The sequence below is a fragment of the Ruditapes philippinarum genome, unplaced genomic scaffold, assembly GCF_026571515.1.
Source record: "Ruditapes philippinarum isolate M1 unplaced genomic scaffold, ASM2657151v2 ctg516_1_1_1_1, whole genome shotgun sequence".
In the NCBI taxonomy this organism is placed as follows: domain Eukaryota; kingdom Metazoa; phylum Mollusca; class Bivalvia; order Venerida; family Veneridae; genus Ruditapes; species Ruditapes philippinarum.
The window spans coordinates 36,773-51,831 of record NW_026861855.1 but is presented as its reverse complement, the minus strand read 5'-3'; the positions used below and the strand labels follow the sequence as shown (position 1 = coordinate 51,831).

At 32.1% G+C, this 15,059-nt stretch overlaps 1 protein-coding gene across 2 annotated transcripts; it reads right to left on the bottom strand.

Moving 5' to 3' along the window:
* Positions 1-1,236: 1,236 nt before the first annotated feature.
* LOC132717135 (alpha-N-acetylgalactosamine-specific lectin-like) lies at positions 1,237-7,814 on the bottom strand. Of its 2 annotated transcripts, none has more exons than XM_060700540.1 (9): positions 7,663-7,814; positions 5,283-5,355; positions 4,966-5,106; positions 4,517-4,577; positions 3,842-3,937; positions 3,524-3,612; positions 3,021-3,135; positions 2,050-2,276; positions 1,237-1,621 (listed from the first exon to the last, which is right to left on the bottom strand). In XM_060700540.1, the coding sequence occupies exons 2-9, from the start codon at positions 5,307-5,309 to the stop codon at positions 1,619-1,621; spliced, it is 759 nt and encodes a 252-aa protein (XP_060556523.1). In that variant the 5' UTR covers positions 5,310-5,355; positions 7,663-7,814; the 3' UTR covers positions 1,237-1,618. The 2 variants fall into 2 exon arrangements, with proteins under 2 accessions (XP_060556523.1, XP_060556524.1); XM_060700541.1 differs by lacking the exon at positions 7,663-7,814 and adding an exon at positions 5,789-5,986.
* Positions 7,815-15,059: the final 7,245 nt, after the last annotated feature.

Here is a 15,059-nt window from a genome sequence, read left to right as displayed (position 1 = left end):
AAACAATAGTTAGCGTCGTTACAAACCCTAATTTAGAATAATATTTTTATATGGCAAAATGACTAAAGAAAAAATGAAAAGCGTTATAACTCTTTTCACTAAGACGGGCCTAAAATCGTTCACAAAGTCTATTTCAAAATAATTCTGAGTATATTTCTTAACTGGACTTTGTATATTTTACAATTATAAGTGCATCACTTTATCTATGGAAGACTTTCAAATTTATGTTTTTAGGCTTTAAGACCTCAATAGAGTTCCTTTAACAAACATTTGTCCGAACAGTAAGCAGAAGATATTGGCTTCGCCATAGATTCCAATCTTTGTGGAAAATTATCAATGTAGGCTGATTCAAAAGAGAAAATGCTTGCAAGTATACTTACTGATAAGTCAAGGCTGTTTTTGTTTTTTGGAAAATACCAAATGTGATATAAACTATGGAACAAGAAGTATATAAAATTTAAGAGAGATGCTCGACTGACTGTGGTAAACCTAGTCCAACCTTCGTTGGTTATTTTCTGAAGGATCTATTTATGCAGAAATATTATCAATGCTTCAGTTATGACATACCACATTACATGTTCTTGTTCCTCAGTTGTTGTTAGATTTTATTTTGCTAAACTATGAGATTGGCATTGTAATGCCCATAATTTGAACATATTATTATAGTGTCAGGTTCTCGAGAAAAATTACATGTGGAACGAGCTAAGAATTTGAAACATATACATGTACAATCTTTATTGACGATTCACTTTACATACCATCAAAATCTGGAGACACAGTGATCCCCCGAATGCATTAATCACAACAAAATTACATGGAAATTGCAGACTCGGTTTGATTGAGTGTGTACATGAGGGATAATGAATAAGTGCAACATCCCTCATGCCCCCTAGCACCGACTTGAGCGGTACTCAATTCTCAACACTTAATATTGCTGGCATAAATGATCCCGAAGGTTCAGAAATATATAATAACACTGAAGTGGAGTACGGGACAACTTTTTACAGCTGCCACTCGGCACTTGACACCTGATTTTGTATATCAAGCAAACATACATGTATAATGAACATTTAATTATATTTTAAAGTCACTTTTAGCAATATGAGTACATGTTTTTGTCCGCAACCAAATAAAAGCATACATTAGTTTTAATATTCATCATTTTTTGTGATGCTAAGAAATAACACATCAATACACAAACTATTTTTCCGGCAAATAAAACCAACGCAATTTGTTGTCCCATCAATTTTATTATCATAACCCACATGATATAAGATGACAAAACAAATATATAACTACCTCTATTTACACTAACATTGTCGTAAACATAATATCATTATTCATTGACTAAACAATTTAAAGTATAAAGAAAATGTATAATAACGAATTCAAGAACAAAATACATAATTATGTACATCAAATGTAACAATCATTCATTGACAAGCAATATTGTCTCTCATTAACTGAACAGTTTAAGCTACACCTTGAAAGAACAAAGAAAACAAAATCCCACTAATCAACAATATTATTATTCATTGATTAACCAGTTAACAGTACTCATTATAACGACCTAAATAAAACAAAATGTCCATAGACTTCGTCCCATCTTCTCTCCATTTTACTGCAATAGAACAGTAGCAATTCTTTTTATATATTTATCGCTATTTTAGTTTCAACAACAATCACTTGCATTATATGTATGCTTATAACATGCGATATCTTAACAATTTCTAATATATTTTGAATTATTGACAGCATACAACACTCTTTCAGGATAGAACAACATGTCTTTATCTATAGAGATCAGGTTTTGTAAATGTTCGGTTGATAAGTACATTTCATATTATTAAATGAAACTCTGCATTATTTCTATAGCTCTCATTTTGCAATACTTACATGTATAATTATACATCTATATAATATTCGTACTTTATATGTATATGGGCCAGTGTAGGGGTTTCTTTATTTGTTAATCATGGTGATAATGCCAAGTGTGCCATTCAAATCGGGGATTAATTTATATACATGTATATTCATGTATAAACTTACCTGTATTAATGCTGGCATCTCGCACACTACAGGCTTGAACTTTCCACATATCTCTGCATCCCAGTGATCATAATGTAGATGAACACAGTCCATCACTTCCACGGGGTAAATGTAAGGGTAATACGCATCGTATATATAGTCGAAAGGTTTATATGTTACGATGTTCCCGGAATTTATCCATTTAAAAATGCCTTCTGACTCCGTATCTGATAAACCAATCCAAGCGTCTGTCAAATTAAACAAAAACAAATTTTGATTATTCATAGCCTTTTTATTAGTATAACAAATAGAAAATGCTTGGAAATGAAATTAAATGAATGAAGATTAAGTGCTGTTATAAAGCTTGTTTACCGGTACATGTATATTGATACATTGTGTAAGTTGTTAAACCCCTACGTCATTTATTAATCAATATGAGGAACATAACTTTTCCTTAACTGGCTGTATATCTAAAGGTTATTAGCTTCTCGCTAGTTTTGCAACAAGTATTAATAAATAGTGCACATCTATTTAGTCTGTCAGGTTCTGTACTCTCAGCAGGTCACTTTTGCTTTGTATTTGAAACTAAATTCCCTTAAACTTTGAATAGACTGTCACAAATACAAAGATGTGCAAATCCATTATGCAAAGGTTAAGGGTCACGTGTACATAAATGGATAAAGCTACAGAAAATTGTTTCTTATAGAAGCAACATGCATTTAAACATATATTCGAACAGTAGTAAAATGTTTTCGATGCATATTGACTTTAAGCTAGACCTTCAGTTTTCGCTGTAACTAGCAGTGCTGGTCAGTGGAGTCATGACATTACGTTTATAATTTTATATATTAACCCCGCTCTAGGTCTATTTTGTTGGTTGTTCCGTTTTATAATTGTGATATTAAAATTTATCAAACGTTTTGTAAATCTGAATAGAGAAAAGATATAAATTTATATATAAAACTGCAAGTATACAAGATGGTTAGAATTACCTGAATAACCTGTAATGCCTGAAATGGCAAATGCAACTTGGTTTTCCTCTTCATCTGTGATCTCAACAAGATAAGAGTTCGGATATTCGTTCGGACTAAGGGACTGGCAGTGCCACTGTTGAGATAATAAAAATATTATTCGAATAACACTAGAAATAAAAAATAAATGGTGGAAATTATGATGATTTATTTATCTCTATTTTCGAAAAAAGTAATATGTGTGTACTATGTGTACTATCGAAACAGCGACAGTAAGAAGCATTATTCGTTTTCTTGATAAAGCAGAGTATATGGCGACTTCAAATTACTCTTATGATTTTCAGATGATGGATTCTCAACGTTTTGTTAAAATACTGTTATTAATGTTTAAAAATTTAATCGGCAAAAAGCCAAAACCTTGTTTGTTCTTAACAGAACTTTATTTTATGAAAATTTTATAAATTTCATCGAGGTATTAGCGGTATATTTAATTTAAGAATATTTTTAAAAAATTGTCGTGTTACAACAGCGGCCATCCAATCATACGCCGTGCAGTCATAGATGTAACAGCTGTTTCTGTTTTGATACCATCCCATTGGACATGGCGGTAGCACTAAAATGTAGGAAGATGTAGCACAATTATTTGTAAGTCATTTTAAAGATATTTCTCGGTTGAAAAATGAATAATATCTGAACAGTAAGTTAGCATATTAGTAAAATATACAATCAATACATACGAATGTTGTTATGGGAAAAACAAAGGCTAAAGCAAATTAAATGGCTGAAGTTTTTTTCTTTTAAAAGAAATTTAAATTCTAAGCAAATTATATCACATCATTCACATGTTTCACAATATTGTCCTGTGAACCCAGTTCCTGAGCAATTGCAGAACGTCGTTTCACTTTCAAGATAACATTGGCTTGTCTCCGAACAGTTACCTAAAATAATAATTATTCATTTTTTTAATAAATAGGGTGGTAATGAAAAAAAATTAAGGTTGATTGGGCTCTCGGGCATGTACATGCAAAACACTTTGACAACAATTCTACAATACTTTCATTTGACCATTGTTATTGTCCTATGTCGTGGCATTAAAAAGGATGAATACAAAATAAAAATGGGTGGTTATGGTTAAATTTGCTTATATTTGAATATTGATTGTCTTACACTACATGTATACAGAGAAGAAAAAAGTATTGGTACGCTGATTCCTTTTGGTGACCATTTAGGTCCGTAATCCTTAAGCGGGAAGTTCACTGGAACAAAAATGTTCTTTTGACTGTTTAAGTATTCCATATTTCAGTAATAAGCTATTTTTCGGTACAATAATAGAAATAATGCGGAGTGATAGAGGAGATATTGAACGATTCTATAGTAATTTATAATTAACACAATATGTGCAAGAAAAAAAATGATATTGCACAATTATGCACAAGAAACTGACATAATTGTAATAAAGCTGTAATGCAATGCTAATGCTTTTAATGTATATTTAAGTATGTAACATCTTTACTCACACTGAACGCATTTCTTCACTGTTTTTCCCTCTGCCAATAAGCATGCATAGCCATCTGGGCACTAGAGTATATAAATGTATACATAAGAATTTTAAAATAATTCAATATTTGAAAGAATAAATATATAAAACGTTGTTTAATTGTTTTAGTGTCATTTGCAAACAAAATGGCAAAGTAAGCGTTGATTTAAGGCATTTATCAGGTGCATCTAAAATAGTATAATTGCAGAGTTATCTTCTTGAAACATCGGGGGAACATTTTAAAGGAGGTTGCTTAGTACATATTACAATCTGTGCATTCACCCCAAATTAATATAAATTTGATATACATGTAGTCCAAACATAACAAATGAAATATAAGCAATGTTTTTATTTTCATACTTTTGTTGGAAGCCAAAACGGCAATGTAATTAAGGCGGAAACATTATCATGTGATTCAAATTAATTTACCTGATCGTGGTCATTACATATGCCGTTTCCGTTTCCAATCCCTAGGGCTAAACCTCTTGCTTTTGAACTTTTTAATATGTTTTGTTTTAACGTCGGCTTCGATTCGGATGCTTTCATAAACACAATTAGCAATACAACCAGCTGGAAAATAATCATGTATCCACGTTTAAGTAACCTTTAGAGATTCCACGAACTTAAACCTGTATAATTTAAAAATACGTATTTTCGTATTTTCAGGAAACGAAAGAAATAAAATATAATTTAGATAAAAGTAAAGTAAAATAAGTAGGAAACATAAAGTATCTAAATTTTCTTACCATGAATGTAATCATAAACTTTCCCATTGTTCTTTAGTCTCTACAGTAATTAAATCGCCAAAAGATAAAGGCCCTGAAAGGAATTAAGACTGATAGGTTATTTGTTGTTGTTGTTTTGCATTTGACTATCATACATTTGTATTCTAAATTACAATAAAATTTGCAGAGAGCAGTAAAACAACGAATATTCCGGCGTTCCTTTTTATTGTAGAATATAAATGGGATACAAGACTCCAAAATGAAAATATAACGTTTTATTTTATGCTTTTTAGTGGATTACTGATTTATCCGTGAAAATTATATTTGATAATTTCACAGTGAAAATTATCAAAATATAATTTCACACTTTTCAATGATGAGACTACTTTTTTAAGATTTTCCCCATGCGGTACCTCAGTTTTATTATTGTTGACAATTCTGACATTGTCAGGGCTGTTTAGAGAAAAGTAAAGCTGAAATTGATAAATAACTGAAATTTCAAAAGTAATAAAAAGAAGAAATCTTACTTCAATTCATTCAAATTACCAATCACCAAATATCGTCTCTAAATTTTTGTTTCATTTTTTACAGTCTGAAAAATACAATTCCTTCCACATGCAAAACTGCTCTTGATGACATTTGGGCATATTTAAGTATCCTACGAGCAATAACTGCCTAATAACTTGAAAAACAATGACAGACATCAGCCCGAAGAATAAGTAAACAACCCAGCCTTCGTAACTCCGCAAGGCAGCCTTTCAAAACTTCCATGTTTTCCAATTTCCTAGCCGCTTTTTGAATGTTTACACATCTGTCAACACTTATCTATTATCTTTAACAATCCTCAAATAAGTTTTCTTTCTTCTTAAAAGATGTATGACTAACAAATCCAAATGCAATCACAATTATTTTCCACTCGTGAAATACACAACTTTTAAAATTGGCTGCCGCTTACATTTCACAGAGCCAGGTCGAATAGAATAGAATAGAATAACTTTTATTTCCAATCAAGGGTCATGTTAAATGACATGCAAATCACAATAATAATGAGATCAAAGATCAAATAAAGACATTAAAGAAACTAAAACTTGATTTGTATTATAGTAACAACAATGAACTTGAAGAAAAACAAAACACATGACAGAATTTCGCTAACTAGACTTATCTTAAACTATTAAACATCATAATTATATATATATAAATTAATATTGACATTATGTTTTTCAAGTTACACAAAAAGTTAGCATTTACCTGTAGTGTAACCACACTGTACAACACAAATATAAAATGCAATACTGCATAATACTAATATAAACTCGCCGTAAGTAAAAGAAATATGGATGGATTGTTGGACTTTTTCTCCTACTAGAATTGTTTGTTTTTATTATTTAAACAAGCGATCATTCATATTATTTGAATAAAATGAATAATATCATTGCCATTTAATGTTGATTTTCAGACCAAGACTTCTTGTATTTTGTGAGAAATTTGACTAATAGAGGCTACCTGTGGGGAAAACAGATATTAATATTAAAGTTAGTATCATCACGGACTTATATTACAAATCCGTGGTATCATGGAAATTTCGTTTCAACTTGTTTTTAAGCATAAAATAAAAAGAAAATTTGTTTGTTGTGTAAGATGTAATTTTATTTCATCTCGTGAACTTTAAAAACAGTATTCTCACTCGTGGCTACACCACTCGTGAATATACTGTTTTTAAAGCTCACTCGATGAAATAAAATTTCATCTTACACACAAACAAATATCCTCTATACATTATTTTATCGTGATTGTGTTTTGCAAATAGATAAAGAAACATATCCCGGATTACTGTCTCGAAAATAATAAAAAGGAATATAACAATAAACAACAAATACAAAAATTAATTCAAGTTGGTACAATGTCACGTGAGATCTGACTAGAAACATACATGTATTTTCATTTTATTTTTCTGTCATGATAAATAATGTTCTCATTACATTTGTTTTACTTATTATTTGATAAACCATCGGTCTTAAGCTTGGATACTTTTATGTTTAGCTTTGAGCTATAGAGAAAAGCATGTTGTTATTATTTTATCGTTTTAGAGATTATTTAAAAGAACACTATTTTGTTATCTAAATATTTAAATGGTCACGTGTAAACGTTATCAATGAACTTGATTTTTAAAAATTATTTTAAAAGTAGTAGGAATCATAACATTAACATTTTTCACGCTAAATATCTTGAACGGTTGATAAACATTGACTGAATAGCGAGCAAAACAGACCAGATGATCTGACGACAAGCGTGCAGGATGATCTTGTTCTGTACTGGTCGCATGGTCAGTCGAGCTAAGAACAAGAAAATTTATATAAAAAAAAAATAATTTTATAGAAAAATAAAATACAAAACTTACCTCGTAATGAAGCAAATCACAATGATGGAGTACAAGGCAAATGGTTGCATATTTATAGAGACATATCCAGTTGTTTGTCGAACACAAGGTCGCCTTGACACACCAGCTGTTTATCGAAAACAAGTTGCCATAGACATACCAGCTGTTTGTCGAAAACAAATTCACTGTCTATTGTGTTATAAAAAACAAAATTTTAGTTCAATTTACAAATCATTTCCGGCTGATATTATAATGAAGCACAGATTTCAGACATTTGTTTATTCAAAACATACGATAAACAATATAGAGAAATCAATAACGTGATAATAAACCATCTGATCAAATACGTGTAGTCTTTAACCAACTCATTACTTTTATCTTAAAAATAAGAACAGTACTAAATACGAGAACTGTCATTGTTGTAAAAGGCTTCTTGTTGGAAATATCGATACTGGAGTTTGAAAATCGGTTTCACTTTTTGCAAGTTCACGGTGCTTGCTGAAAAATAAGAAGCCAATAAGATATCTGTATCAGTCACTTAATTCTACTTTTTTCTATTGCAGTCCTGATAGAACACCTTTTTGACTTGAGATTTTGTAAAAAGCATTTATCTATTTAATGACTCCTTTTTTTGTCTCTACTTCGTATGTTGGTCTTTCCCAGTTTTTCCTATTTACTTCTTTGTATATGCAGACAAAAGGCGCCAATTGTTAATTTGCTTTTCTGAAAAGTGAAATAAGGCCAGTTTATGTCTGTTTTCGACATTTTTTTATTTCATTATTATTATTATTATTATTTTGATGAATAATAACTCGAAACAAATCGCATAAGTAGCTTAATATATTCTGATGCGTCGCCTGATGTTGGTTTATCTAAATTAAGTTTTGCAGCCTTTCTATTTTGATCTTGTTTTGATCTTGTTTATCATATTTTGAGCAGCATATGTTAAAAATCTGTATATAAACATTTAGCCTTGAACAGTTGTTTATGTTAACTTCTTTAAAATTTAATAAAGATTTAATTATTATTATTATTATTATTATTATTATTATTATTTTTTTTTTTATTATTATTATTATTATATTTTAGAGGATGCATTCACTTGAAGATTTCTTTAAGTCTCAAGGATGGTACACAGTAATGTGATGTTGTGTGTGTATTAATTATGTCTGTGGTTTCAATAGAGACAAGAAAAGCATTGATGCAAAGCATCAAAGGGCGTCCAAACAAGAAATGCAGCAAGTGAAGATGAACTAGTAGACATATATATGATGACAAGATATTCTTATAAACTTTTCAATGGTTAATTGGTTTTTACCAGAATTGTATATCACTTATGAATGAGCGGACGAAAGACATTGTTCATTATGAACTTTAGTAGGCATGCTAGAGATTAGAATATTACTTGTTTTTTTCCACAGGAACTTGAAATTTTATCAATATTAACGATAATATCCAAAATATATAGGTCAATGATATTCAAAATATACTCCCCATATGGTATAAGTTTATTTATACTATATAGGGGGTATTTTTGGATATTATCATTAATATTGGTGATTTGATAGAATTTCAAGTTCATGTGGTATTTTCTTTGGAACATACAAAATAGTAGTCAAAATCAATAGTTCTTTTACATTTTTGAAATAATAAAATACATATATAATATTATATTATAATTGTTATTTTTTATGGTCATAAATGTTATATCGTGATTATTAATAGCAACGGATATATACAATCATTTATAATCTATTTGTGTAAGGCATGTTCAACACCACACTTGTGTATTTCCCTTATTATGTTATCGCTATTAGCGAAAACTCCCTCATAAGGTATCTGTTCACACTTAGTAACAATATGACAGTGGTTATATTACCATGTTGAGCATAATTATTTTATAATACAATACTTGTAATATTTATTCTATTTATTTTTTTACATATTTTATGAATATTGTTTTCTTTTTCTTTCTTTTTTTTGTGTTTTATGTGTTATTTTAATACTGAGTTTTTACGTTTACTACTTTTTTTTAGAAAAATTGTAAAATTAATTTTAAGAATTCAATTGTCATATTGACTGACGATTATAAGTCAAAAATTAACTGGAAAAGGTCAGTAAATTACGGTTAATCTTTCAATATGTTATATTGTTTATTCTTAAACCATGTACATGTACATTTGTATTTTTCTTTATCATTTTTTAAATTATCAATCAATTGAGTAATTCATAAAAATTTATTTGTAACTTAGAATAATTCCTCAGCATTTTTACTAAACACGAATAACAAATTAAATAAAATGTTTCAAAGTTGATGGTGTCATATACGTACCATAAAAATGTACCGCTGTACATATTTATTGTTTTTATCTCATATAAATAAAATGAAACATGCTATTGTTGTCGATGGGTTGTTTTTTTCGAATTGTATGTTTATGTATAATAATAATCAATTTTGAGAGTTGATCTGTGTTTATTAATTATTGTAACCAAACTAAGTGACTAACATTCATTTGTAACGATATCAAACATCTACTCCAAAACCGGGAGAGACCGGACAATAAACGCGTGGTACTATTCGCCGGTCTCTAGTTAAAAAAAATCCGGAAACAAAGCGATCCCTCGGAAGAATTAATCACAACAAAATTACAAGAGAATTGCAGACATGGTTTGATTGAGTCTGTACATGAGGGTTATTGAATACGTGCAACATCCCTCACGCTCCCTAGCACCGGTTCGAGCGGTACTCAATTCTCCACACTTAATAGTGCTGGCATCAATGATCCCGAAGGACCAGAAAAATATAACAACACTTAAGTAAAGTACGGGGCAACTTTTTACAGCTGCCACACAGCACTTGACACCCGCCGTCGTGAAGCACAAAAATCCGGAAACAAAGCTATCCCTCGGAAGCATTAATCACAACAAAATTACAAGAGAATTGCAGACTCGGTTTGATTGAGTACATGAGGGATAATGAATACGTGCAATATCTCTCACGCCTCCTAGCACAGGCTTGAGCGGTACTCAATTCTCAACACTTAATAGTGCTGGCATCCCGGTCAAAATAGACCGGGAGAGACCGGGAATTACCGATAGGAGACCGGCGAATAGTACATACCTCTATAAATAGATTTACAGCTTACGGATACATGTACAACAATAACAAACCATAATAACCCACTGTGTACTACAAAATGATAAATAAAAAAACCGAAGAACGCTATTATTTGACGAAAAAGATTATTTAATATAAATATGTTTGCATTGCAAAATTCTCCAGTTGCTAATCATTTCATTTTTCATAATCAAAAAGCCTCATACCGATCGGAATGATCGGCTATTATGACCGACGAAAAGGCCCGAGAAGTTGCTGTCGCCCTTTCTCATTCCATAAGGGCGTCGCGCTTCGGGGCGGACGCCAATAATATTAAAATTATTGCTTATTTAACACATGACTCAGCAATTATTGTTTCCTTATAAACAAAACTATTTCTTTATAGAATCCCTTTAAGAGTAAAAATCTATATATCTGCTTCAAAAAATATTGTTAAGTTATGATTTAAATCTATGTTTCAGATTCTAGCAGAAAAGTATGGAAAAGGGTATAACTTGAATATTCGAGTGTGTTAAGTAACAGAGACATTCTATTTTACAACTCTTTTGAGAATCAACCATTAGATTACGGAAACAATATCATTTTACTATTGATAAAATTTTACCATGAATCGGACGACCTGTGTTCGATTCCCGGACGGCGCATGTCACTTTCGTTGTGATTGATCATGAAAGTCTTTCTACAGTCACACTGTATCTCTGCTCTGGCTTGTGCAGAAGTTTCAGTTTCTTGCGAAAGTGAAGGCAACTAGTACCGGTAAACTGCTTGACAGCCTGCCCAGGGACGATGCGGTGGTTGAACTGTGCTCTGGTGAATTCAATTTAGCTTACTGTCGTTATCCGGAGTGAAAACTACCAACACCACCACCATATAGCTTTATAGAACATGCACATAATCGTACATGTACACCTTCTATAACTGATCGCCATTGTTTGAGGAATAATAAATGGAATCATGTAATAATATGCTTTATGATTTTCTTTCTTCTGTGTGTAATTTACCGGATTTACTTTAATATTCTTCCGTAAAGAGAATCTGTCACTTTTGCCATTACTTATATATTTATTAAAGTGTCGGAATTCCTGACTAAGCTAAATGAATGCAAAATAAATAAATGAAAATATTTGTTAGAAGACAGTTATTTTTCAAAATGGTCAAGCGAATAGTAATTGCAAAAAAGTAAGATAAATTATGAGATCTTAATAATGTAAGATGTAATAATGCCTTGGATTAATATCTTTTATTCCATAATAAGATTCCCCTTTACAGGTCAACGAACCTCAGTTAATGTGATATAATGTGATGACAAATTCGTTTCACAAATTAAAATCTTAATAAGTCATTTTGACAACAACCACAACTTACAACATGTTAATATAACATCTGTATATAAAGATGATTTAATTAAATGCATTTATTTTACACAAGTCATGAAAAATTTCGGGGAAAAAATGGGCGGATCTGATGAGATTTATGGTGCATGTAATTTGTGAAAAGAAACCAACGGAACACTTAAGAACTCTGAAACTGATATACCCCTTATAGAGCATTTAAATTTATGTGGTGTCACTCTTTAGTCATGTCAGCAATGAATAGAAATTTGCCCAGAAGAGGGAGATAATTCGGACAAAACTATTTTAAATATAAAATTGGAGTTACGATTTATAATCCGCAATATTTTGTTTTGATGAATACATGTAATTTGTAAAAAGGTAATTTATGTCGATAGAGCCTTTTCTGCTAGTATAATACAGCTGTTCGTAATACCGACAAATACTGTAAAGTAAATTGGTATAATCTCGCTAATGGGCGGTAACAAAGGTCTAACAATCCGAATTATATGGTGCCCTGTTTGGGTCAGCTAAAATATCGCCAGTTTGTGCTCGCGAGGATTAACGTTGCTTTCCGCATTAAGTAGAGGGCTGTCCGTAAAGTTCGTAGACAAGGCTATAAAATTATCATAAGCAGTCATATCAATATGATGATTGAACACTTTGCTAAAGTATTTATCTGCTACATATTTCTAAATTAAAAAACATGATAAAAGAAATATTCGCAAAGCGCTGATCACCATGGCAACATGATCAACGAATCACGGAGCACTTTGATTTCATGACGATAGCTACTGGAATAATAAATTGCTAAAAGTTGTAATTTAAGCGCAAACTCTCGTTATAATTTCGTGACTTCATGAGATACTATTACATGATGTTTAGTGAAAATTATGACGTCATACGCAAAAAAAAACAGCTTGTTAACGACGATTATAGGCAATGAAGATGCATTATTTTTGTGTTGCAAAGATGACGTCAAATTCACGGACGGAGCAACGTAATGATATTTTACTTCATAGCAACGCTAATATGGTACCAACCGAGATTTTAATCTTAACCTTAAAAACAAAACGAACCATAAAATGTTAAAGGCAACTTGTGTTTAAATGTCAAACAAAATTAAGAAGCGGCGATGACAGTATATCAGAAGCGCTCCAGACGACCAAAGGTAGAATTGCCGAAATGTCGTATATTGCGTTACAACAATCTTTGAAAAAGACAGACATCTCAGGCACTGGAAAGGAACTAGTGACATTTTTGTTTTTAAATAATAATTTTATATATGAAATTCATAAAGTAAAACCAACATAACATGTATTAAGTATACGCCTGACAGGAACCATGGCTGTTGAAATCGGAAGAAATTAAATAGCAGATAAGAAATAACCGCTGGATAGATTTAGGACAGATTCAGTCTGGTCTATCTTACGAACAAAGCGCCAACCGATTTGGTGTCCATCGGTCTACAATTTCTCGGCTTCACCAGCGTTTTCCGATACAGGCCGAAAGGCGTCAGATTCCACAGGCGACTATCCGCACCGTAAGATCTATGAGGCGACGATGTACATCTGTAACAGACGCTGAAGGAGGACATTGTCGTTGCTAAAGATCCCGACGGTGACATTACGAATAGACATTTTTGAGTGACTTTGTTTTGGATTTTTATTTTGGTTTTTGCCGTTGTTAAGTTTGCATTACTGTGATAAAAATGTGTGATTTTGGGATTTTCACCTTAGGTTCTTAGATTTTCTGGTGTACAGTTGATTTCAAACATTTGAATTATTTTCAGTTGTAAAATTTGCTTTTTTGTATGAAAGTTATGATATATATCTAATGGAGTCGTTAGTGTTTTGTTTTCATGTAATAAAATGCATAAAGTGCGGGCATGCGTTTTCATTGTCCTTAAGTATATTATTCCTATATTTGCAACAATCCCGACTACGCCAGATTCGACCTCATAACAAAAGCACGGATTTATCTTACAATAATAGTAATAGAAATCCGTGGCAAAAGTAACTAAAATCAGCTTAATTATTCAGATATTGATTCAGACAAAATAGAGAAAATAAGAATCCCTAAAGAAAGCCCAACACGGCATAATTGAAAAAGTTGCAGGCTCGGTTTGATTGAGCCTGTTCATGGACGGTACTGTTAAGTGCAAACTACCATCCACGCCCCCTAGCCCCGGCTTAAGCAGAATTCAACATTTACTATGAACTGATGTATTCATATGGCGGTTATCATGGAACCTTCAATGTGACACGTAAGTGCCATTCCATGAAAAGCGGCATATGGTCCCCAAGTAAAAAAATGCGTGTGCCCTAAACGAGAAAACAATGGGCAGAACTAAATAAAATGGAATTTTGAAAGGGGATCAGAGGTTATGAAGCCTGCATATCACAGATAAGACGTCAAAAGACAAAATTAAAAAGCAGGCCACATGTCCTAAGGGTGATTATACAGTATTCAAGTGAGGAATACTGGAACCACCCAACAAGAAAAAGCCGAATAGAAAGAAGTAAATTACCACAAGCACAACAATAATGTCATGCTGAACGATCTTTAAGGATCGGAAATATAACATCCCTGATCGAATGAACGGGGCGACTTTTTACAGCCTCCACACGGCACAAACAACGCTGATGTGGCGATAAAATAGAGAAAATAAGAATCCCCAAAGAAAGCCCAACACGACATAATTGAAAAAGTTGCAGGCTCGGTTTGATTGAGCCTGTTCATGGACGGTACTGTTAAGCCTCGGTCTCACTTACTCCCGGCAGAGCCCAGGACCATCCCGGTAAGTTACCGGGATGATCCGGGACGATCCGGGATGAAATTATTGTTGCGGTCACACTTACCCCGGCAGCACTACGGTAGTTCCCTACTAACCACCCAGGATGCGCTCCGGATCATCCAGGCAGAGCCCAGGTGAAGCTACGGTTCATGCCGGTGCTACCCCGGTCGTT